Source organism: Microcaecilia unicolor, chromosome 10 (genome assembly GCF_901765095.1).
Source record: "Microcaecilia unicolor chromosome 10, aMicUni1.1, whole genome shotgun sequence".
Lineage (NCBI taxonomy): Eukaryota > Metazoa > Chordata > Amphibia > Gymnophiona > Siphonopidae > Microcaecilia > Microcaecilia unicolor.
In genome coordinates this window covers 36,816,035-36,839,871 of record NC_044040.1, presented here as the reverse complement: position 1 = coordinate 36,839,871, position 23,837 = coordinate 36,816,035, and the positions used below count along the sequence as shown (strand labels likewise).

The 23,837-nt window shown below is 44.0% G+C and overlaps 1 protein-coding gene across 1 annotated transcript in view; it reads left to right on the top strand.

Moving 5' to 3' along the window:
- SLC26A3 (solute carrier family 26 member 3) overlaps positions 1 to 23,837 on the top strand; it is a 39,935-nt gene that overhangs the window by 3,438 nt on the left and 12,660 nt on the right. Inside the window, exons 2-11 of the mRNA XM_030216756.1 lie at positions 2,492 to 2,602; positions 2,796 to 2,956; positions 3,697 to 3,861; positions 4,867 to 5,019; positions 7,715 to 7,797; positions 9,914 to 10,061; positions 14,220 to 14,333; positions 16,009 to 16,086; positions 20,379 to 20,474; positions 21,866 to 21,972. Coding sequence (XP_030072616.1) covers positions 2,492 to 2,602; positions 2,796 to 2,956; positions 3,697 to 3,861; positions 4,867 to 5,019; positions 7,715 to 7,797; positions 9,914 to 10,061; positions 14,220 to 14,333; positions 16,009 to 16,086; positions 20,379 to 20,474; positions 21,866 to 21,972 — 1,216 coding nt within the window. The remainder of the gene's footprint in view (positions 1 to 2,491; positions 2,603 to 2,795; positions 2,957 to 3,696; positions 3,862 to 4,866; positions 5,020 to 7,714; positions 7,798 to 9,913; positions 10,062 to 14,219; positions 14,334 to 16,008; positions 16,087 to 20,378; positions 20,475 to 21,865; positions 21,973 to 23,837) is intronic.

Here is a 23,837-nt window from a genome sequence, read left to right as displayed (position 1 = left end):
GAAACGGGGCTTTTTTACTAGTGTACAATAACCAGTAGAAGGTGAAAACAGTCATGAAAATTGACTTCCTGCATTTTCAGACTTTTTTTTTAACCTTTGTGACTTTGTCAACAGAAGGTGTTTTTTTTTCTTTTTTTGAATTGCCCAAGAAGAGTCACTCCAACAACCTTAATATGCACCAGGTTTACAGCTTGATCCATATCAGCAACATTCCACATCATCAGCAAATATCCATATAATCATGTGATGATAATAGAGTTCCTCTTCTTTGCAAAATGCTTGCCAGTTATATCAATTATTATGAAAAGGTTGGCATGGCGTCATCATAATTCTTTGATGCACTTCAGGATAAAACAGGGAGGCACTAATTGGGCAAAGCAAAACCAGGTGAGTTCTAGAAGAGATTGACGAGGGTGGGAGAAGTTTTCACTGGGCCTTTTCGGAGCAGGCAAGTAATACGGGGTGTGCATTCTGTTCGTTTAGGCATTTAAAAATGTAAACAATACTTACATCTTAGGTATTTGTCTTTTGAATTTCCTGTGTTGCAAGTATTATCTTTCAATGTCAAGTTTTGTGCTTGAGTCTTTAGAACATTTACAAGAAAATATATTTACAATAAAAATACAATTTTAAAAAATGTAAGCAACACGCATATCACTATAGATCGGCTAAAGGTAGGCACCAGGATGATACACGCTAAGCACGAATTCTATATTAGCAGTTGGACACGCAATTGTCATTAGAGAATATTAGCATAAGTCTACAGTTTCACACCTAATTTGCATTAGTTCAATGGTTGCCTGCCCCTAAATGTACATTCCTTTCAATAGTCCCAGTGCTTATTCTCATATCAACACAATGTTCTTACATCATGATCGTCACGATCAATTCAGACTATAATATTCTTGCCTCATTAGTGCCAGATTGCCAAATAGTGATTTTATAGCAATTCAAAACAGCACTAACTTCTTCATCGGCTTTTATTCATTTTATATTAATATCTTAAGCACACTTATCTTAGGTGCGTTCGGACTGGGGGCTCAAAGCTGTCCAACATGCATGTTTCGCCTCCCGGCTGTGTCAAGGACCTCCCCCTTACGCCGTTCTAGCACCAGCTCAACCAATTTTACCAAGGGAACTATTCCTGTCAAGAATATTATAGTCTGAATTGATTGTGAAGATCATGATGTAAGAACATTGTGTTGATGTGAGAATAAGCACTGGGACTATTGAAAGGAATGTTAGTTTAGGTGTAAAGTCCCTAGTAAGAGAGTTTAATGTAGTACTGCCTCCATTTTGGTAAGATGCCCCTAAATGTAGGCAGTTTGTGTATACAAGTGAGCACACCCCTGACTAGCCCATGACCCTTCCAGGTTCACACCCCCCTTGCAATTATATGCCCAGTTTATAGACTACCAATTTAGGGCAGTTATGCACATAACTGCTATTTATTTATTGACATTTATATCCCATATTTTCCCAAGTAAGCGTGGTTTCAATGTGACTTACATACAACTTACACTTACATCATAATTATGATCAGGTTTAACAGTTACATAAATTGATTTAGAAGAGACAATGAATATTTAAGTATCATGTAAAGAACATGTTGAATAAGAGGAGATTTAAACTATGGAATATATGAAGCGTAGTTTGACTGATAACACTATAACTAACAAAAATTACACTACTGATTAATTCCTATTAATAATAATTTTTTGAAAAGGACAGTTTTTAACATTGTATGGAAACTTGCATAGTTATTCATGGTTCTGATTTGTTTCGGAAAGGAATTAGGACTAATTAGAGCCAATTTGGGCACCTAAATGTGGGCACAATCCTGAGATGCATGCACAATTTAATTGGCTAACAGGCCATTAGCAAGCAATAATTGGCCAGTAGCAATTAATTACTGATGTTAATTGGCACCAATTAGGATTTGTGAGAGCATCTGGCTGTATGCTAGTCTATAATAATTGGGGATCCTTTTACAAAGGCTTCTAGCATTTTTAGCACGCACCAGAAAATAAACGTGAGCTAAACGCATATGGGTGTCTCTAGCATTTAGCATGCGCTAAGAACTGTGCCGCACCTTTGTAAACGACCCCCTTAGTGCCCAAATCCCAAAATGCGCAACTCAAAAAGGTGGTGTGGCCATGGGAGGGGAATGGGTGAGTCAGGGGCACTCCAAAAAGTTACACACAGTAATAGGTCAGTCTGCCCAACTTGGTGTCAGCAGGTGTATAGAATCACATTTAGTGCCAATCTTTACAGGTGCCCATTTCTGAGCACCATTTATAGAATCCAGTGTCCTAAGCGTAAAATTTAGCGTGCAAGTTTCTAGAATTAGGGAGTTTGTGTGCAACAAAAATAATATGAATAACAAAATGCCTTTTTACAGGAGCATAAAACAAACTATGTTTTGCTTGTGCTCAATCCTACTTGATGAATTCACAAAATTAATTTGTGGACATTTTTTGCTGATTTACAGGTCTGGCATTTGCTTTGCTGGTCAATGTTTCTCCTGGGTACGGACTCTATGCAGCATTCTTTCCAGTCATAATCTACTTTTTCTTTGGAACTTCTAAGCACATATCAGTTGGTGAGTTAAATGTCAGTGTTTATGGATCTAATAGTTGCGACCTGTTTCATGTCTGACCAAATGCTTGCAAAACAAGCATCCAAGTGAATCTGAAGTGCATAAAATCCCATAGGATTACAACTATGGCACTTGGGAAAGTGTTGGGGATGTTTTATAGCCAATAAACATTCATGCAGCTTTTGGTGTTCAATAGGTCCCTTTCCTGTTTTGAGCTTGATGGTGGGACAAGCAGTTACTCGATTAGTCCCGGATAATAGCATGGGAATGAATATTACTTCAGCTGATGCCCTAGCCATAGAGGAAGAGAAAATGATGGTAGCGGCATCTGTAACTGTCCTAGCTGGGATTTTTCAGGTTAGTACCTCAATGGCAACATAGACAATTTCTCAGAAATTGAACTTCTCTGGTATACACATGGAAGTCTTTCATTTCTCACTGTCTCATGTAGTAAAAGCAGTTAGCTTAGCAGGGTTTAAAAAAAGGCATGGATAAGTTCTTAAAAGGAAAGTCCATGAGCCATTATTAAAATGGAAAAATCTACTGCTTTTTCCTGGGATAAGCAGCATAAAATCTGTTTTTTAGGGATCTTGCATCTGTAACTGTCCTAGCTGGGATTTTTCAGGTTAGTACCTCAATGGCAACATAGACAATTTCTCAGAAATTGAACTTCTCTGGTATACACATGGAAGTCTTTCATTTCTCACTGTCTCATGTAGTAAAAGCAGTTAGCTTAGCAGGGTTTAAAAAAAGGCATGGATAAGTTCTTAAAAGGAAAGTCCATGAGCCATTATTAAAATGGAAAAATCTACTGCTTTTTCCTGGGATAAGCAGCATAAAATCTGTTTTTTAGGGATCTTGCAGGTACTTGTGACCTGGCTTGGCCACTATTAGAAATGGGATAATGGGCTTGATGAACCTTTGGTCTATCTCAGTATGGTGAAGCTTATGTAATTATATAAACATACAGGAAGAAGTGACTGATACTTGCAGAATCAGAACATTTTTTGGGGTAAAGATGGCTGCTAAATGAAGCTTGAGATGATCCCCTCTGTCTGCTCCTCGGATAATTGTTTATAATTCTGTTTATTTTTCAGTTGGCATTGGGGATGCTACAAGTTGGATTCATAGTCATCTATTTATCGGAGTCCTTAATCAGTGGCTTCACAACTGCAGCAGCTATTCATGTTTTGGTGTCACAGCTGAAATTTGTACTTGGCCTTCCAGTTCCTGGACTTAGTGGACCGCTGTCAACTATTTATGTAAGCAACTTACCAGTTTCGTAATGCAAGCCAGCTCAGAGCAACATACTATTCTAACAATTCTGAGATCTTCTTGAACCCAGTACTAAAGTAATAAAGAAGGCCATTTCCAGGGTCCCCATGGAGGTTGCAGCTCTGTGGGTACACAAGTTCATTTTCAAAGGGAAACTCCTCATTGACTTTTCCTTAGAAAATTTGGGGGCCCGTATACTTTTAGGTTTGTAGTTTAATTGCAGTTAACTCTGTGATTGGCAGTGTGGCTGGCAGGGATCCCCAAGCCTCATGAGCCGAAGACTTCCTTCCCACCAAACAAGCTTACTTCTTGGGTGGCCACCAGCAATGTTCCTGAACCGCTGCTACCAGACACAGGCCCTCCACCATGTGTATCCTCAGTTTTTACGTATGTGCGAAATTGAGCATAGGTGGAGGTCAGTGTCTGGCGGCAGCAGTTTGGGGACAGTGTTGGCTGCACAGATATTTCACTTACTTTGGGTGGGTGGGGGGAGAGTGCCAGGAGGGGATGTGGAAGTTACATTTGGATTTTGCTTTGGGTGGGGGGTGGCAGCAGAGGACATGAAATTTTTGGCCCACCCACTTTGATCTTGGGCCCGCCCTAAATCAGCTGTCTGACTATGCTACTGCCAAATTTATGCCCCCCACTCGCAGTTATGTGCTAAGCAACTTTGGTGCATAGTTTATAGAAAAGCGCCTATCACATACACGCTTAAATGCCAATTATTGGTACCTATAATGTACTTAAGTGCTACTATTCTAGAAATGTGAGCATTTGGCATCTGGTAGTAGGTGCCAAGTTATAGAATTAGCAGAGTATCACCTAAATGTAGGTGTACTCCAGGGATATTTATAAGCCTCCACCTGAGCAGGCATTTACATGCTCGAATGACTTATACATTTTGATATGGACTGCTTTGTACTTTCTGGATCAACTAAGAAAACCTTTTCTTGTGGTAGCAAATGAATTGGTGTTTCTTTCTTATTTTGTAGACTCTGGAAAAAATCTTTCTTGACATCTCAAACACGAACATTGCAGACCTTGTAACATCAATCATCATAATGGTCATTGTCTTCGTTGTGAAAGAACTCAATGATTACTACAAATCAAAACTTCCTGTGCCAATACCCATTGAGGTGATCGTGGTAAGAGTTGTTTCCTACCTTTGTCGGTGATGCAAAACGTTTACGGTTTCTATCATTTAAACAAAATTGTTTTCATATTTGTTCTCATAGTATTAACATGATATTATAAGTCTCTGCCTATTAATTTATCATACTTTTACAATTACAGAAATAGTGGTCTTTTGGAGGACAATTTTCATAATAATTTAATCGTGTCAAAAAAGTATTAACGTACCCTCTTTGAAATTCGCCTCCATCTACCTAGCTAGCTGTATGCATTCTATTTTGCTTTCCTCAGCTGCCCACATGTAACATCACATGTGTAATTGCGCAGGCGTTTCTAGCAGAAAGCATGCAATGCTGAAACACCTGCACAATATGAAACCCTGAGGGATCTTTGAGCATTACTGCCAGAATGTACAAAAGTAATATTCTGTATTCTTATACAAACTGTAATACATATCAGAGTCTGTCCAGCCTGCTGTTTATCTTTAACTGCAGCTAGCTACAAAATGCCATATTACCCTTGAGGTTAATCAAGTCTAAACTGTAATTTTATAATAGAAATATTCTAGCTTCTAAATAATAAACATCATATACAAGTAGGATTTCTTTTATAATATTCCTGTTTTCTAATCTAAGTATATTTGTACAGTCAGATACCACTCTTCAAAAACAAATTCAGAGTGATTTACAACAACTACAAAACCCAACTGAAAATATACAATAAATTCCAGATAAATACAATTCATTAAAAGGCTCTTTTAAGGGGTATATATTCAAAGTGATTTAAATGGCCAGAAATGGTTTCTGGCCATTTAAATCATTGCCCGGGACCAATTGGGCATATTCAGTGGCATTTGACTGGACAGTGCCACCGAAAATGCCCAGTTAGCACCTGTGGGCACTTAAGTGATATTCAGCACTTAAGTGGATAGGATAACTGCATAAATAGGACTGCATAAAACCCAGTCCTATCTTTATGCAGTTCACCAATGTCAGTGTTGCCAGGTGGGCGGTTTTACCGCCCAATTGGGCGGTTTTCCGCGACCCGCCGCGGGAAATTTTTGCCCGCGGCGGGTTGCGGTTTTTTGGGCGGTTTTTTAAGCTTCCGGGCGGCTTTTTGGGCGGCTTTTTGATGTTTTTCGGCCGCGGGGGGCGGGGTTAGTGACGTTTTTGGGCGGGGTTAGTGACGTTTTGGGCGGGGCCGATGACGTGGGAGGCGGGGCCGATGACGTGGGAGGCGGGGCTGATGACGGGGAGGCGGGGCTGATGACGGGGAGGCGGGCCCGATGACGTGGGAGGCGGGGCTGATGACGGGGAGGCGGGCCCGATGACGTGGGAGGCGGGGCCGGTGACGGCGGGGGCGGGGCCGGTGACGCGGGGGTGGGGGTGTCAGGGGCGGGGTTTGTGTTTGGGCGGGTTTTGGGCTGGTTTCTGGCCCGGATTGGGCTGGAAAAAAAAATTCTACCTGGCAACCCTGTTCACCATAGCCACGTGGCGGCCAGGGCACGCAACCACCAGCAGCAGGCAAGTGGAGTCGAAGGTGCTGAACGCTGCCCCTGACCTGGACCCCCACCTCGATCCGCCGACACCAGAACGACGAGACCGAGCCCCCACCTCGACTTGCTGACACCAGAGCGACCAGACCCAGGCCCCCACCGCAATCGAACAGATCAGCGGAGGAGGACCTGCGTCTAAATCCCTGCGAACCACTGAAGATCAGGAGCCACGAGAAACATCACTAAGAACCTTCAATTGAGGAAAGAAACGAAAACATACCTTTTCAAAAAATTCCATAGCTAAATACATAAGTGAACAATGCACCACCTCTACAAATCTATCTGAACAAATCTACCTCATCAAAACTCTTCAGAAAACCACACCTCTCCGGGGTCCCACGTGTTCTGATGCTGTTTCCTGTTTCCATGAGGGCAGGTCTCAGAGATGAAAGGGCTAGACAGCGGTCACCATTGCCAGCAATCGAGGCAAGTTTGAAAGGCATGGGGGTGAGGGGGGAGGAGAGTGGGAGCAGATGTGAGGGAGAGAAACTGGACCTGCAGAGAGTGGGAAGTGTACATAAACGCTTGGCAGTACGCAAGAGTGTAGGAGTGGAGAGAAGGAGAGAGAGAGAGAGAGAGAGAGAGAGAGAAATGCTGGCTGAACCCAGGAGGGACAGAGAGGTCAGGGACAACAAAAATACCAGTTTTTGTAGTGCTGGTTTTTTGGGTTGTGCTGGCAACTGGCCTGGCCATTGAAAAACCAGCCAGGCTGGCTCAAAACTGGCCGCCCTAGTATAGATGGATGGACTGAAGGATGCACCCTTGACCACAGGCGCTCTCATTCTACCAAAGCACACCTAAGAAAATGTTCTATTCCTTCTTCACGGCTGGCAAAAATTCTGGCCCCTGCTAAAGACAGTGCTCGACATGCCAGTATCGCAGTTCATAAAAGGATGGGCCTCACGGGCAGTGCAAGGCCGAACTCCTGACACTTATTACACAATAAACTATACAAAAACAGAAAAAGGTGCCACCAGGAGAAACCATTGTACAAGTTTACAGACACTGAATATATCAGACCATAAGTGAGAGGCAAAGTTCAAGGCAGATAAGTGTTAAACTGCAGTAACAGGCAATAAACTATTACATATTGACTTGTAAATATAGTCTTTCAACTTGAATCTAATCTTAGTTTATCTTTTTTAATTTTACAGACTATCATTGCTACAGGTATTTCTTATGCATGTAATTTTAAACAGAGATATGGAGTCGAAGTTGTTGGAACACTAACAAGGGGGTGAGTGCATGATTTAATTTTGTTTCAAGCTCCACATTTTTTTTTTTATCATGGTCGCTTCCTATTTTTATTGGTTATTCGAAGCTCTTTATGCTAAAGTGCAAAGTGACTTCACAAAAATGTACATCATGTGAAAAACAGTGCCAAATGCCTAGAAACGTGCAAAAATGCAAATGGTCAGGCATTTCGCATTTCTTTTCACGAGAAGTGCACATTTGCAAAGTCACTGTGCAAAAGTACACTTTGCAGTAGTAAACTGTGGCGTAAAGTCCGCTTTGCATGAAAGTTTATGTAAATTTGGCATTAAGGAGCTGCTGCAAAGCAAAATCATGGATAGAAACTCATTAATGCAAAAAAAAAAAACTTTTAAAAACAAGCATGTGAACTAGGGCTTTGTGGGTCCATTTTTCAGAAAGATTGACTACAGCTACATTGGCAGCAAGAAATAAGGGCCTCTTTAAGCAATGGTGACGTGCGATAATTAAAAGGACCATTGGCCCGAATGGGAGACCCCTGGACACCTTTCCTTGGGGGAACCTCAATGCCCTGCTGACCCAGTGGGCTTGATGCTTTGCCTCCCCAGCCCTGATGTGAGGCTAAAACATTTAAATCCCCCATCACCCTTCTTTGGCAATCTGACCCCCCCTAGTGGTAGTACTGCAAGACTATCACTAGAGGTCTGCCAGTGTCATTTTGAAGCTGGCAGCCTATGAGTGAGGATGATCACTCCTACCCCCCATTGCCCCTCTCTCCCGAGCCCCTTGGGGTGAGTTGGGCTGTTGAGAGAGGAGTATATTATCTAATGCTAGAGTCATCCTGGTCCCAGCGTTCATCTTATCCTTGTGTTCTGTTCACTCCCCTCCTCCTATATTGTTTGCTTAGTTGTAATTTCTCCCATCGTCCCCGTCCCCCCCAGTTTTCCTTATATAAAAGTTATTGTAACTTAGCTCCCTCTTGTGTCATGGGCAGAAGGGGGTGTTCCTAGCATGTACACGTGTTGTTATAGAATGAGCGGGGATATGCATCTAATGTAGGCGCATGTGTTTGTACCATGTTTCAGTTGGTGCAAATGGCCATGCCTAATGTTAGGCATGATTCCCAGGTGTAAGCACTATTCTATAAACCATGCCTAACTTTAAGCGCGGTTTATAGAATAGTGCTTTTTGTCAGCACCATATTTAGAATTCACCCCTAAGTGCCAATTTTATAATGGCGATTGTGCGTGCAGTTGGCGTTATAGAATACTAGCCTAAGTCCACAGTTGTACGTCTAACTTTAGGAGCTAGCTAAAGGCTGGTGTAAATGCTCGCACCTAAATGTAGGCAGTTAGACTCATAACAGATAGTATCCTAGAACCTGCACGGGTAAGTGCTAAGCACACCCTAACCCACCCATACCCCTCCTGGGTCCATGCCCTTTTGCAGCTGCATGGGATAGATTTTGCACGCTCAATTTATAGAATACTGACTAAGGGCAGTGACGTGCATAACTGCTAATTAGTGCTAACACCAATTAGAACCAATAATAGGTAGTTCATGCTAATTAGCAACTAATTATTAAATTTTTACGCTCTCAACTGGCACTATTCTATAACTTGCATGCTCAGCTTTGCAGACTAAAGAGTAGATTGTATAAATGGTGCTGGAAAAAAACTCAGAACTATTCTATAACTCACACCAGTTTATTGAATACGCATAGTGCCCAGGCCCACAACTAAAATTAGGAGTGACCTTTTATGCGAAGTAAAACCTAGTGTAAATGCCCGCACCTAACTTAGGTACAGCTATAACTTCTAGAAATGCCCCTGACCTGCCCCTCTCATGGCCAGACCCCCTTCTGAGATCTGCACATTAGAACTTACACGTACCACTTTACAGAATACGCTTGAAAAGTTGCTCACAAGTGCCAATTAGTGCCGACAATTGCTTGTTATTGGTCAATTATCATCGGCAATTGGTTTGTTAAACAATTATGTTGCGTGCACAATTTGGCCGCACTTCCAAATTTGTGCACGCAATTTTAGTCATATATAGAATCCAGGTAAACATAAAATTGTGTGCACAAGTTTATTGAATTAGGGGGAATAACATCTCTGCTTTGATTTCATTTTTTACAGATATGAGCCTCCAATAGCACCTAGTGTCAACGTTTTTCAACAATGTGTGGCTGATGGATTTTCAATTGGAATTGTTGGATTTGCAGTAGCCTTTTCAGTAGCAAAGGTGTATTCAATCAAGCATGACTATGTCATAGATGGCAACCAAGTAAGTGACAACTATAATGCAAATAAGCATTCAGGGATGAATTCTATAAATCGCACCTAAAAAATCGTCACTGAAAAAACCCTGCACAGAATAGCACTTGAGTGCGACCATTTGCACCAGTGAAAACATGGTGCAAATACCCCCACTAATATTTATGTGTGGAACCCCCTTATGATATAATTGCACGTGTAATTTGAATTCATGCCCATGCTCCACCCCAAAATGCCTATGACCGTCCCATTTCTGCACCCCCTTTTCTGGGACGACTTTCATAGGATCAGTGGATCAGTGTGTAACTACACTGGATTTTATGGCATGAATTGTTTGGCATGAGCTTTATTTATATTTATTTATTTATTTAACACATTTATACCCCACATTTTCCCATATACTCAGTGGTAGGTGTAAATGGACACACTTAAGTGTGGCAAAGCACATGTGTTACTTATAATAGTCTGTAAGCTACATACAGAAGGCACAGTCATGGGATAGGAGGTAGTGTGGATTAAAAACTGGTTAAAACATACAAAAAAGAGAGTAGGGTTAAATGGTCAGTATTCTCAATGGAGAAGGGACGATAGTGGGATTCCCCAGGAGTCTGTGCTGGGACCACTGCTTTTTAACATATTTATAAATGATCTAGCGATGGGAGTAACTAGTGATGTAATTAAATTTGCTGACAACACAAAGTTATTCAAAGTTGTTAAAACACAAGAGGGCCTTACGAGACTGGGAGACTGGCATCCAAATGGTAGATGACATTTAATGTGAGCAAGTGCAAAGTGATGCATATGGGAAAGAGGAACCCGAACTATAGCTACGTAATGCAAGGTTCCACATTAGGAGTCACCAACCAGGAAAGGGATCTAGGTGTCATCATTGATGATATGTTGAAACCCTCTGCTCAGTATGCAGTGGCTAAGAAAGCAAATAGAATGTTAGGTATTATTAGGAAAGCAATGGAAAACAAAACTGAGGACATTTTAATGCCTTTGCAGTGCTACTTGGTGCGACCGCACCTTGAATATTGTGTGCAATTCTGGACACTGCATCTCAAAAAAGATATAGTAGAAATAGAAAAAGTACAGAGAAGGGCGATGAAAATGATGAAGGGGTTGGGCCAACTCCCCTATGAGGAAAGGCTAAAGCAGCTAGGGCTCTTCAGCTTGGAGAAGAGACGGCTGTGGGGAGATAAGATAGAGGTCTATAGAATAATGAGTGGAATGGAACAGGTAGATGTGAATCGATCGTTTCCATATCATCATGCTGATCAATCCATAGACTGGTGGGTTGTGTCCATCTACCAGCAGGTGGAGATAGAGAGCAATCCTTTTGCCTCCCTATATGTGGTCATGTGCTGCCGGAAACTCCTCAGTATGTTCTCTATCTCAGCAGGTGGTGGTCACACACAGCAGCAGCTCTGGCTAGGCCTCCAAGCCTAATTTTTAGGTTTTGTTGAGTGCCTGGGGTTGAGGGCTCTTCTTGAGCAAGTGCAAACCTGGTGGCGCCAGGTCCCTCCTTTTCTCCCCCCTCCCGCTGGCTCCGTTAAAAAAAAAAAAAAAATTTGGACGTCCTTAAAGGCGTTTATTTCGACGTTTATTTAAACGTTTATTGCAGCTACTCACTGGGACACCAGGTCGTTACAGCTCGGAGCGAGAAGCAGGTAATTTTTACCTTTTTTATAGCGGGCAGGGGGTTCCCCGATTGATCTCCACGTGGCCTATGGCGTCGGAGGGCGAGGGCGCGAAGAATCGCTCCCCGGACCGCGTGTGCGCTCCTAGCGGGGATGCGGGGGTATTAAAGTCTGATTCGCCCTTGTTGGGTATCAGTTCGGAGGCCGGTCAGTGTCCCGGGTCTTCCTCCAGTGCGGCGGTTTTTCCCGCCATAAACGCCCATCCCCCGCTGCTTGCCTCCGCCATCTTGGCCGGCCACTCTGCTCGGACGGCTTCTTCTTGGACCGCCCTTGAGCTGGGAGACGTTCATGCCATGGCCGCCCTTGATTTGGGCGACGGCAAAAAAGCGGCTAAAGTTAAGCGCCGTTCTTCCCGCGCAGCTCCTTCGTGGAGTGTCGCCCCGGATGCCATCTTGGATGCGCAGCATGTTTCTCCCCCGCTCTTACGAGCGCCGGTTGAGGGTGCGTCTAGGGCTGTGGCCCAGGCTGCTGAAGTGCACAGTCTGGGGGGTTTCTCCCCCGAGTTTATTTTGCTGCTGCATCAGGCCTTCCTTATGCAGAACGCTGCCCCTTCTCCCTTGTCCGATAAAGGGGTTGAAGCCCCCGGAAGTAAACGCCCTCGGGTGGATTCCCAGGCCTTAGAGGACGCTGTTTCCTCTGATGTAGATGAGGGCAGCGTATCTGAGTTCTCCCAACGGTCCTTTGGGGATTCCTGGAGGAGACGGATTCCCGCTCGGATGGAGCGGATGACCCCTCTGCAGCACGGATCTTTCGCTCAGAGGATTTGCCCAACCTGTTAATGCAGGCCATGAGCATTTTAAAGATTTCCTCTCCGGAGGACGTCTCTCCCTCAGCCCCTGTTGGCTCCGCCATTATGCTGGGGACGAAGCGCCCACCTAGAACCTTCCACGTGCATGATGCCATGCACACCTTAATTTTGGCTCAATGGGATGTCCCGGAAGCGAGCCTCAAAGTGGCTAGGGCTATGTCCCGCCTCTATCCTTTGCCTGAAAGTGAACGTGAGGCCTTTCTTTGGCCTACCATGGATTCTTTAATCACTGCGGTGACTAAGAAAACGGCGTTGCCGGTGGAAGGTGCACGGCCCTAAAGGACGCCCAAGACAGAAGATTGGAGGCGGCCTTAAGGTCGTCCTTCGAGGCGGCTGCCTTAAGTTTGCAGGCCTCAGTTTGTGGCTCCTACGTGGCCAGGGCGTGCCTGACGATTGTGCAGCGGGCTTCCCCCTCGGATCCTTCCATGAGGGCTGATTGGCCGGCCCTGGAATCGGGCTTGGCTTATTTGGCAGACTTGCTGTATGATGTCTTGAGAGCCTCGGCTAAAGGTATGGCTCAGACAGTCTCTGCGCGGCGGTGGCGTTGGCTGAAACATTGGTCTGCGGACCACGCCTCTAACTCCCGCTTGGCTAAGTTGCCTTTTAAAGGCAAGCTGCTCTTTGGGGTCGAGCTGGACAAAATTAAGGGGAAGCCTTGATACAGCTTGGTGAAACAAGAGTCGGCACAACAATCCCCCTACAACGAAAAAGAAGGAGACTGAGCAATACAGTGCACAGAATCTCCTTTTACCTACCGTAAGATAAGTACAGCATTCTAAGTAAGCTTAGTCCTTAGGGTTCCTAATACCCCCTTCTCCCCCTTCCCCCCATGTACCTTCTGTTGGGACACTCACCCAGTTTTAAAGGTGTCAGGAGGCTGCCGAACATCTGTGGGGAAGGGCAGCGGCGGCTCGACTTCAGCCTTTCCCTTCACTGTCCCGCCCTCACGGAAACAGGAAATACCTCATCAGAGGAAGGCGGGACACTGACGGGAGAGACTGGACTCGAGCTGCCGCAGCGACTTAAAATAACAGCTTTAAACGCAGGGTGGCGTGTCCGGAACGGAATGGAAAGTAATATGTCGGGGAGTTGAGGGCGGGCTCAGCCGGGGGGCGGGAGGCAGAAGATACAATTTGGAGCTAGGTCTTACTTTCGGGGGAGGCCTTATATTTAGCAATTCAGCAAAACCTCTACTAGGTCTTATTTTCAGGGGATGTCTTCTTTTCGGGGAAACAGGGTAGCTAGCTAAAATGGCAGAAGAGCCCAAATTGCCAGTGCATTTCCTGGTGGTGGCTCATGATGGTGGGGGGATGGGGAGAGAGATAGATGATAAGGAAGAAACCCTTGCTGCTGGCTTGATCCTCATGAACAATCACTGAGAGACGCCTGTGCTACCTTTTGTATGACCGTCAGCCTCTCCAACTTTCCTTTCTGAATTGTAGTTCCCCCCCCTCCCCCCTTCTCAACTGCTTAGTAAACAGGGGCGTGTGTTTGGTATAAGCTCATTATCCTAATTCAATTCTGTATTGATGTTCTGTATTGAAAATGCAAAAAAAAACCCAAAAACAACCCAACATATATTTATAAGATTATCTACCATGGTTAACAATTTAAATAATTTGGTCTAGAAATGTTTCCTATTCTTTTTTTACGGTAGGAATTAATTGCCTTTGGCCTGAGTAACATATTTAGTGGATCATTCAGGGGATTTGCTGCGAGTACCTCACTTTCCAGATCAGCTGTACAGGAGAGCACAGGAGGCAAGTCGCAGGTATGGAAAATTCCCAACCTAAGTAAATGGAGAACTAACCTGCAGCGTCTATCTACTAACTCATTTAGGGTCCCTTTTACTAAAGCTTAGCGTGTGCTGACTGACATTAGTATACACTAACTCCTGGATTCTAAACAGCACGCCTAGAGATCCACACCAAAATCCAAGCATATTCTATAACAAGGCACGCAACTTAATTGGCTTAACAAGCTAATCAACATTGATGACAGCTCTTAACAAGCAATAATGAGCACAAATTGGCAATAATTAGAATTTACGTGCACAACTCGCTAAGCGCATTCTGTAACACAGTGCGCCTAACTTCTAATGCGCACAGGCGAAAAGGGGTGGGTTACAGGCAGGGAAATGTGTATTTTGTGAGCATTCCGAAATTTACATGTGTAGTTATACAATATGGCCCAGTGTGCCTAAATCCATGTGCTAGAATTTATGCCACATTTTCATTGGTGTAAATGGAGGTGCGTAGTTTTAGGCACTGTAATATCAACTTAGCGTATTCTATATACCATGCCTAAATCTAGGCGCCGCTTATAGAATACGCTTAGTGGCATTGATTTCCGCACCGGTTTTTTAGACGCTATATATAGGAACCCCCCCCCCCCCCCAAATGTTGTGTGTCCTATTTTATACCTATGGGCCACATGGCACTTAACATATGCTAATGTCTGTTCACCTGCCTGAAACTTTAGTAAACTGCCCCCTTAAAATAAGCTACACTTCTTTTGTGGAATATATTTATATTCAGGGTCCTGTTTACTAAGGCGCGTTAGCATTTTTAACGCGCCTACAATTAGCACATGCGCTAACCATGTAGGCGCCAACAGGCATATTGTAGGCACGTGCACGGTTCACGCGCGTACATGGTCAATGCATGTTAAAAATGCTAACACGTCTATAACACGGCTTAGTAAACAGGGCAAAGCTGCGTAAGTGCCTATAGGTGCCCAACACGCGCCAATTCCGAGTTACTGCCTGGCTAACGCATGGCCCAGGAGGTAATTTCATTTTTGACGCGCGTCCAATACGCGCGTCAAAAAATATTTTTATTTTCTGGCATGGGCGGTAATTGGTATTTGGACACCCGTTGACCATTACCACCCAGTTAACACGTGAGACTTTACCACTAAGTCAATGGCTGGCGGTAAGGTTTCAGACCCAAAATAGACGCGCGACAATTTTCATTTTGCCACACGTCCATTTTCAGCCTCCACCCCAAAAAAAGGGTATTTTTTACAGGTGCGCTGAAAAATGATCCTGCACACGGCCAAAACATACACCTACACTACCGAAGGCCATTTTTCAGCGCACCTTAGTAAAAGGACCCCTCGGTTTGTTAGCATACCTTTTAATATTTTAGCGCATGTAAAATCTATTTAACCTGCATTAACTCACAAATTATCACATGTACAATCAATTTGCACACATTAAAGAGTTCTAAAGAACATTAAAAAGGTTTTTTTTTTTAATTAAATTACATGCCTGATAAAAACAAACAAAAAAATGCCAGAAAATTGTGAAAGTCAGAAAAATCCAAAAACGAACTGAAAGTTTTTTGCCTGTGTGCACAACCTTAATGTTAGCTTCAAACCTCAGTCATCTGTGAAGCAGTATCTTGAGCAGTTGTTTTCCAATGGAATATTTTTTTTTATCATAGATTGCTGGTATCTTGTCTGCTATAATTGTCATGATTGTCACTCTGGCCATTGGATTTCTCCTGGAACCATTGCAAAAGGTAACCCACTTGCTTTTCTTTCATTCATTCTTCTTCCTTGAAGAGTTCTACTTTTTAAATTTTGTCGCCTATAATACTGCACCCCTGACCCGCCCATGTCCCTCCCATGGCCACACCTGTTTTTTTACTTGAGCGCTTTAAAATTTACGCTCACATCTTTATAGAAGAGCACCTAGAAAGATGCACATGTAAATTCAAATTGTTTCCAATTGTATCCAATTAAATGGTCTGGCCAAATTGTATGCACGTTCAAATTTGAACACTCAATTTAGAGTGCCATTTATATAATTTTTGCCTATGTTTACTAAATGGCGCTATGGGCGCGTTAGTATTTTTAACACGCGTAAATGGTTTACGCATGTTAAATGCTAATGCGCCCATAGAAATGTATAGGCGCGTTAGCGTTTAATGCGCCTTAAATTTACAGTCGCGTTAAAAACACTTAACGCACTTTAGTAAACATACCCCTTTGGGGTTAGTGTGGACAGCATACAGGCCTAAACTAAACCTAATATTTCCATTTAGCAGCAATATTCAGCTACTAAACAAATAATTTTTTGAGCCCACCTTTACCCCACCCCAGACCTTCTTGTATGGTTAGCATCTCATTATTATATAAATTGAATTAAACAGCTTGTGTTCAAATTTGGAGAAAAAAATGCCAGCTTTGATTGTTAAAGAACTGCTTTATGTGAAAACAGTCATATTTGCAGACGGATGATTCTGGATTCCTCCTCTTCCACTTCTCCCCTGCTTAAAACAGATTGCTGTAAAATGCACAAAGTAATGGAAAGTAATCTATCAAAAGGGAAACCTCAGGGGTGGCAGGGGGAGCAGGCAGAGAAGTACAAGCTGATCACACTGTTCCAGCTAAAGATTTTGTTAGCCTTAATTTGGAAGTGTTTCATATTAGAAAAATCCAAATTCCTCAAGGTGAAAGGTTTTCTTTTTTTCTTTTATATATTTGCTATCATGTTTTGTTTAAGTATGAGATCTTATTTTGATTTCCTAAAATATAATACTTCATTTGGAGGCATTGCATTTTCGAGTATGCAGATTTTTTTCCCTCAGAACACAGATATGGAACCCATAATTTCACAAGATTCATAGGAGGAATGAGATTTGACAGTACTGTAATGTGGTTATACCAGGAGGTCTGAAATGCCCCTTGGAGGAAACACTTTTATTTTTATTTTTTTATTTATAGCACTTGATATACAGTGGTGGAAATAAGTATTTGATCCCTTGCTGATTTTGTAAGTTTGCCCACTGACAAAGACATGAGCAGCCCATAATTGAAGGGTAGGTTATTGGTAACAGTGAGAGATAGCACATCACAAATTAAATCCGGAAAATCACATTGTGGAAAGTATATGAATTTATTTGCATTCTGCAGAGGGAAATAAGTATTTAATCCCTCTGGCAAACAAGACCTAATACTTGGTGGCAAAACCCTTGTTGGCAAGCACAGCGGTCAGACGTCTTCTGTAGTTGATGATGAGGTTTGCACACATGTCAGGAGGAATTTTGGTCCACTCCTCTTTGCAGATCATCTCTAAATCATTAAGAGTTCTGGGCTGTCGCTTGGCAACTCGCAGCTTCAGCTCCCTCCATAAGTTTTCAATGGGATTAAGGTCTGGTGACTGGCTAGGCCACTCCATGACCCTAATGTGCTTCTTCCTGAGCCACTCCTTTGTTGCCTTGGCTGTATGTTTTGGGTCATTGTCGTGCTGGAAGACCCAGCCACGACCCATTTTTAAGGCCCTGGCGGAGGGAAGGAGGTTGTCACTCAGAATTGTACGGTACATGGCCCCATCCATTCTCCCATTGATGCGGTGAAGTAGTCCTGTGCCCTTAGCAGAGAAACACCCCCAAAACATAACATTTCCACCTCCATGCTTGACAGTGGGGACGGTGTTCTTTGGGTCATAGGCAGCATTTCTCTTCCTCCAAACACGGCGAGTTGAGTTCATGCCAAAGAGCTCAATTTTTGTCTCATCTGACCACAGCACCTTCTCCCAATCACTCTCGGCATCATCCAGGTGTTCACTGGCAAACTTCAGACGGGCCGTCACATGTGCCTTCCGGAGCAGGGGGACCTTGCGGGCACTGCAGGATTGCAATCCGTTATGTCGTAATGTGTTACCAATGGTTTTCGTGGTGACAGTGGTCCCAGCTGCCTTGAGATCATTGACAAGTTCCCCCCTTGTAGTTGTAGGCTGATTTCTAACCTTCCTCATGATCAAGGATACCCCACGAGGTGAGATTTTGCGTGGAGCCCCAGATCTTTGTCGATTGACAGTCATTTTGTACTTCTTCCATTTTCTTACTATGGCACCAACAGTTGTCTCCTTCTCGCCCAGCGTCTTACTGATGGTTTTGTAGCCCATTCCAGCCTTGTGCAGGTGTATGATCTTGTCCCTGACATCCTTAGACAGCTCCTTGCTCTTGGCCATTTTGTAGAGGTTAGAGTCTGACTGATTCACTGAGTCTGGGACAGGTGTCTTTCATACAGGTGACCATTGCCGACAGCTGTCTGTCATGCAGGTAACGAGTTGATTTGGAGCATCTACCTGGTCTGTAGGGGCCAGATCTCTTACTGGTTGGTGGGGATCAAATACTTATTTCCCTCTGCAGAATGCAAATAAATTCATATACTTTCCACAATGTGATTTTCCGGATTTAATTTGTGATGTGCTATCTCTCACTGTTACCAATAACCTACCCTTCAATTATGGGCTGCTCATGTCTTTGTCAGTGGGCAAACTTACAAAATCAGCAAGGGATCAAATACTTATTTCCACCACTGTACCATAATTGTTCCCTGAGGCAACTATGCAGTTTACAGTTTCTATTACATGTACTTTGCATTGTCCCTAATGGGCTCACAATCTAAGATATATACAGTATTGTACCTGGGGTAAAGGAGGGCTAAGTGACTTGCCCAGGGTCACACAGATCTGCAGAGGGAATTGAACTTGGTTCCCTAGGATCTTAACCTACTGCTGACTGTCAGGCAGCAGTGGGAATTGAACCCAGTTCCCCAGGTCTGCCACCCATACCCTAACTATTAGGCCACTCCTCAACTTACATTATAAATGATACTAGATAAATTAGCTTGCACTCCCTCCATTGTATGCATCCTACCTCATGCATATTCATTGATTGGCTGAATGTGTCCCAAGTATAGGTGTTGGAACAAGGTTGGTCACCTGGGCTCTGGCCCTACCAAAATATTCCTCTCACCCATAGGCTCCCTGCCTCTGTGGTCTGGCATCTCTTAATCTCTTTTCCCTCCCCCCCCCCCCCCCCATGGTCCAGAATCTCTCACTCTCCATCCACTCCCTCCTCCCCAGTCCAGTATCCCTCACTCTCCATCCCCCATGGCCCTCCAAACTTCCTTTTGGCCAGCAGCTGAAGTGCTATAAACATGCTGTTGCCGGCTAGTCTGAGAACTTCACTCTGCTGCATACCACCTCCTCTGATGTAACTTCCTGCTTCCAGCAGGGCGGGATGCAGCAAAGGGAAGATCCTAGGCCAGCCAGAGCTAGTGTGTTTTCAGTGCTTCAGCTTCTGGCATGAGGCAGGTTTGGAAGGCTGAAGGCAGGTGAGAGAAAGGGAAGCTTCTGGGATCTGCGAGGGTAGTAGGAAAAAGGAGAGATGCTGGACCCTTGGGTGGGGTGGATTCAGGAGGGATGGAAGAGAAAGGGACACTTGTTGGATCCATAAGGATGGGGGCAGGAGAGAGGGAAGAGACAGGGAGAGATACCAGCTCCGGGGACAGGAGGGGAAGGAAGAGAAATGGAAAGGGCAATTCTAGGCATGGGGTGGGGAGATAGGAACACAGAAGGGTGATGCTGGACAGAGGGGGAAAGATATGGACACAGATGGGAGATGCTAGCAGATGATGGGGTGGCAGTAGGAATCTGATGCTGGGAGCAGGTGGTGAAGGAGTCTGATGCTAGGTCTGGTAGAAGGGGCTCATAGGTAACACAGGGACTGGGAAGAAGGGTTAGAGATGGGATCTAATGCTAGGCCTAGGAGAACAAGACAAGGACTTGGGGCTGGGACTAGGGGCACAGATGGGGTGGGATTAGGGGTCGAAATTGGCCTCCTAAACAAAAAAGGCATTCCGCTGCCTATGGTCCCAATGACTGGGTTGAGAACCACTGAATTATAGTGATCTCTGGGGATTCACAGACATCTTGGATTCAGTATCTGTATGCAGAGAAAGTGTTAAAGACATGTAAAACAGAAACTGAAATTAAAATGGCTCTTTCTTTCCTAAACAGTCGGTGCTGTCAGCTTTGGTTATTGTCAATCTAAAGGGTATGCTGATGCAGTTTAATGAAATCCCCATTCTATTCCGAAAAGACAAATATGATTGTGTAAGTAGAACCCTCTTGAATTGTATTGTGTTAGAAAGCATTGCTATTGTCCAAGCAACAGCTTATGCTGTGTTTCCTATGTAAAGATATCTGGTTCAGTACAAGTTTAGAGATGCGTGAGGAGTGCCAGCGTCAACAGCTGAAAGCATATTGCTGACTTCCTCACTGCTGAGGCAGTACCTGGGGGAGGGGGTTTGGGTGGTGGATCTTTTTGGCTGGCGGGGCTTGGGCATTCAAGCCAGCCATTCAACAGTGCTGCAGTTTTGGAGGGGGCCTGAGCCCAAAGTGGAGGGGTGTAAAGCCCCCCCCCATCCTTGCCCTAAACAACTTCAGAAGAGACTGAAAGCCCTTCTGGCAAAGGAAAAACACTCCAGAGTTCAGTTTTTCTCTTTTATAATAATGCTTAAATAAATAAATGATTACAATAAAAATTCTTTTATCCCAGTATTACAGAAAATTTAATTCTTATTTATACCAGTCTAAATTTCAGTATAAGGAAAATAAAATCTCTCTCTGGTCTTTCTGTGTATTTCCCTAGAAGCTTACCAAATCTGTCTGCCACAAGATGTTTGTCAGATTACTGAAGCTTAATTTTGTCCAGTCACTTAATGCCTTATATTTTCTCTCTTACTTATCTGGTATTCTTCAACTCTGATCTGTAAGGTCACCTTCACATAATTGTGCTTCTTTGGTATTTTTCCCAATTATCCATCATTTGCCTTTTGTAACCTCAAATCTTCCTGAATATCTTAACACTCATATTTCCTTCACTGAAAGAGTGTCTCTGTATTAGTTCAGAGCCTGTTTGAAACAAACAGAGGCTTTAAAGTTTATGGCCCATTATTTTAGGCCAAGCAAGCCTGTCTGTTAACTAGTCCCTGAGAAGGCCAAGAAGACACAGGCGAGCTATAGATCATATGTTATATACACAAAGCTGGCTGATCTGCAAAATCAAACAGCTCTATACTAAACATGGGGGGGGGGGGGGGGGGGGGGGGGGGGGGGGGGGGGGGGGGGGGCAGACCCCAAGGCACTTCTCCCGGCTAAGCCACTGCTCTAAAAGATATTTTACATGTAGAAAATTGTTTTTAAAATATTTTAAGTGTGGCTTAATATGAGCCTATAAGTAAGTAAGCATATAAGAGCTCCTGGGGACATGATTTGGGTAGGTACACTTGGCCAGACATATTTAGCTGGTCAGTGGGAAAAGGTTTTCTAAGTCTGAGGTTTTTTGTGCTAATTTCCCACAGGAAGATTAAACCTTTTGAAAATTGACCTGTATGCCTTAGCTTGTTTGCATGATGTCTGCAAAGTCTTCAGCTCCAGTATGTCAAATAAGTTAGTCATCTGAATGTAGTTAAGCATTCTAGGACTGTGTTTGCTCTTCACAGCTGGTATGGATTGTGACCTTCATAGCTGCAGTTTTACTCGGGCTTGACCTTGGTCTGGCAGCTGGAGTAGGATTTGAACTTCTGACAGTGGTGTTCCGCACGCAGTTGTAAGTAAATGCCCACTATGATGGCTTAATTTACTTTGTAGGTTCATTCTCAACTCTCAAGAGCTGCAGTACATGGAAGAAGCAGAGTTTTTGAATGACAGCATAACAAAGGGCCTGAGATATATAGTACGTAATGGACAAAACTCAACTCTTCCATTGTACGTTTCCCTAATGTGGCTATCCTGTTTATTTTTGAACGAGAAGGCCGGCCATCTTCCGACACAAATCGTGAGATGGCCAGCCTTCTCCTAAAGCCGGCCAATTCGGTATAATCGAAAGCCGATTTTGGCCGGCTTCAACTGCTTTCCATCGCAGGGCTGGCCAAAGTTCAAGGGGGCATGTCGGCAGGGTAGCGAAGTCGGGATGGGGGAGTGGTTAAGAGATAGCCAGCTTCGGCCGATAATGGAAAAAAGAAAGCCGGCCCTGATGAGCATTTGGCCGACTTTACTTGGTCCCTTTTTGTTCACAACCAAGCCTTAAAAAGGTGCCCCAACTGACCAGATGACCAAAGGAGGGAATGGGGGATGACCTCCCCTTACTCCCCCAGTGGTCACCAACTCCCTCCCACCCAAAATAAAATATAAAAAACATTTTTTTGCCAGCCTCAAATGTCATACCCAGCTCCATGACAGCAGTATGCAGGTCACTGGAGCAGTTTTAGTGGGTGCAGTGCACTTCAGCCAGGCGGACCCAGGCCCATCCCCCTACCTGTTACATTTGTGGTGGTAAATGGGAGCCCTCCAACACCCCCAAAACCCACTGTACCCACATGTAGGTGCCCCCTTCATCCCTAAGGGCTATGGTAATGGTGTACAGTTGTGGGTAGTGGGTTTTGGGGGGCTCAGCATACAAGGTAAGGGAGCTATGTACCTGGGATCATTTTGTGAAGTCCACTGCAGTGCCCCCTAGGGTGCCCGGTTGGTGTCATGGCATGTCAGGGGGGACCAGTGCACTACGAATGCTGGCTCCTCCCACGACCAAATGCCTTGGATTTGGCCGGGTTTGAGATGACCGCCATTAGTTTCCATTATCGACGAAAACCAATGGCGGCCATTTCTAACGCCGGCAATCTCTAAGAGATTTGGCCGGCCCCGACCGTATTATCGAAACAAAAGATGGCCGGCCATCTTGTTTCAATAATACAGTCGGGTACGCCGCTTGACGGGGCCGGCGTTAGAGATGGCCGCCCTTATAGATGGCCGGCCCCGTTCGGTTATAGCCCTCTATGCCACATGAACTTTATCTTACCACTACATCACTTTGTTTTTGTTCTCACCGGAGTCTGCAAACGCCTCTCCGGTACCATGTAAGCCACATTGAGCCTACAAATAGGTGGGAAAATTCTATAACTAAATGCTGCTGCATAAATATATATGCGCCAGCGTTTATCTGTATATAAAATGGGGAGTGGAGTTAGGTGGCTAAATTAATCTCTGTTTAGGTTGCCCCAATGCTGCACAGTGAGAACCAACTCTTTAAGAATATCTGGGTGCCATGATGGAATACTAGCATAATGTCGTATCTGTGTACCTAACATTTACTTGCCTGCAGTTATGCCAGCCATAGACATATCGGGGTGAATTCTATATATGGCGCTGAAAAATCGCTTTTCTATAAGCCACGCTTAAAGTTAGGCACGGTTTATAGAATAACCGCTTACAACCCAGGAATTGCACCAACTGAAACGTGCTGCAAATGTATGCGCCTACAATAGGCACGTATCTCCCCTCATTCTATAACAATATGTGTAAGTGTTAGGAATACCCCCATGTTATACACACATATATTTCACTTAATACACACATATATTTCACTTAAATCTAATTAGTTCCGATAATTGGTTGTTAACAAGCCTTCAAGACCAG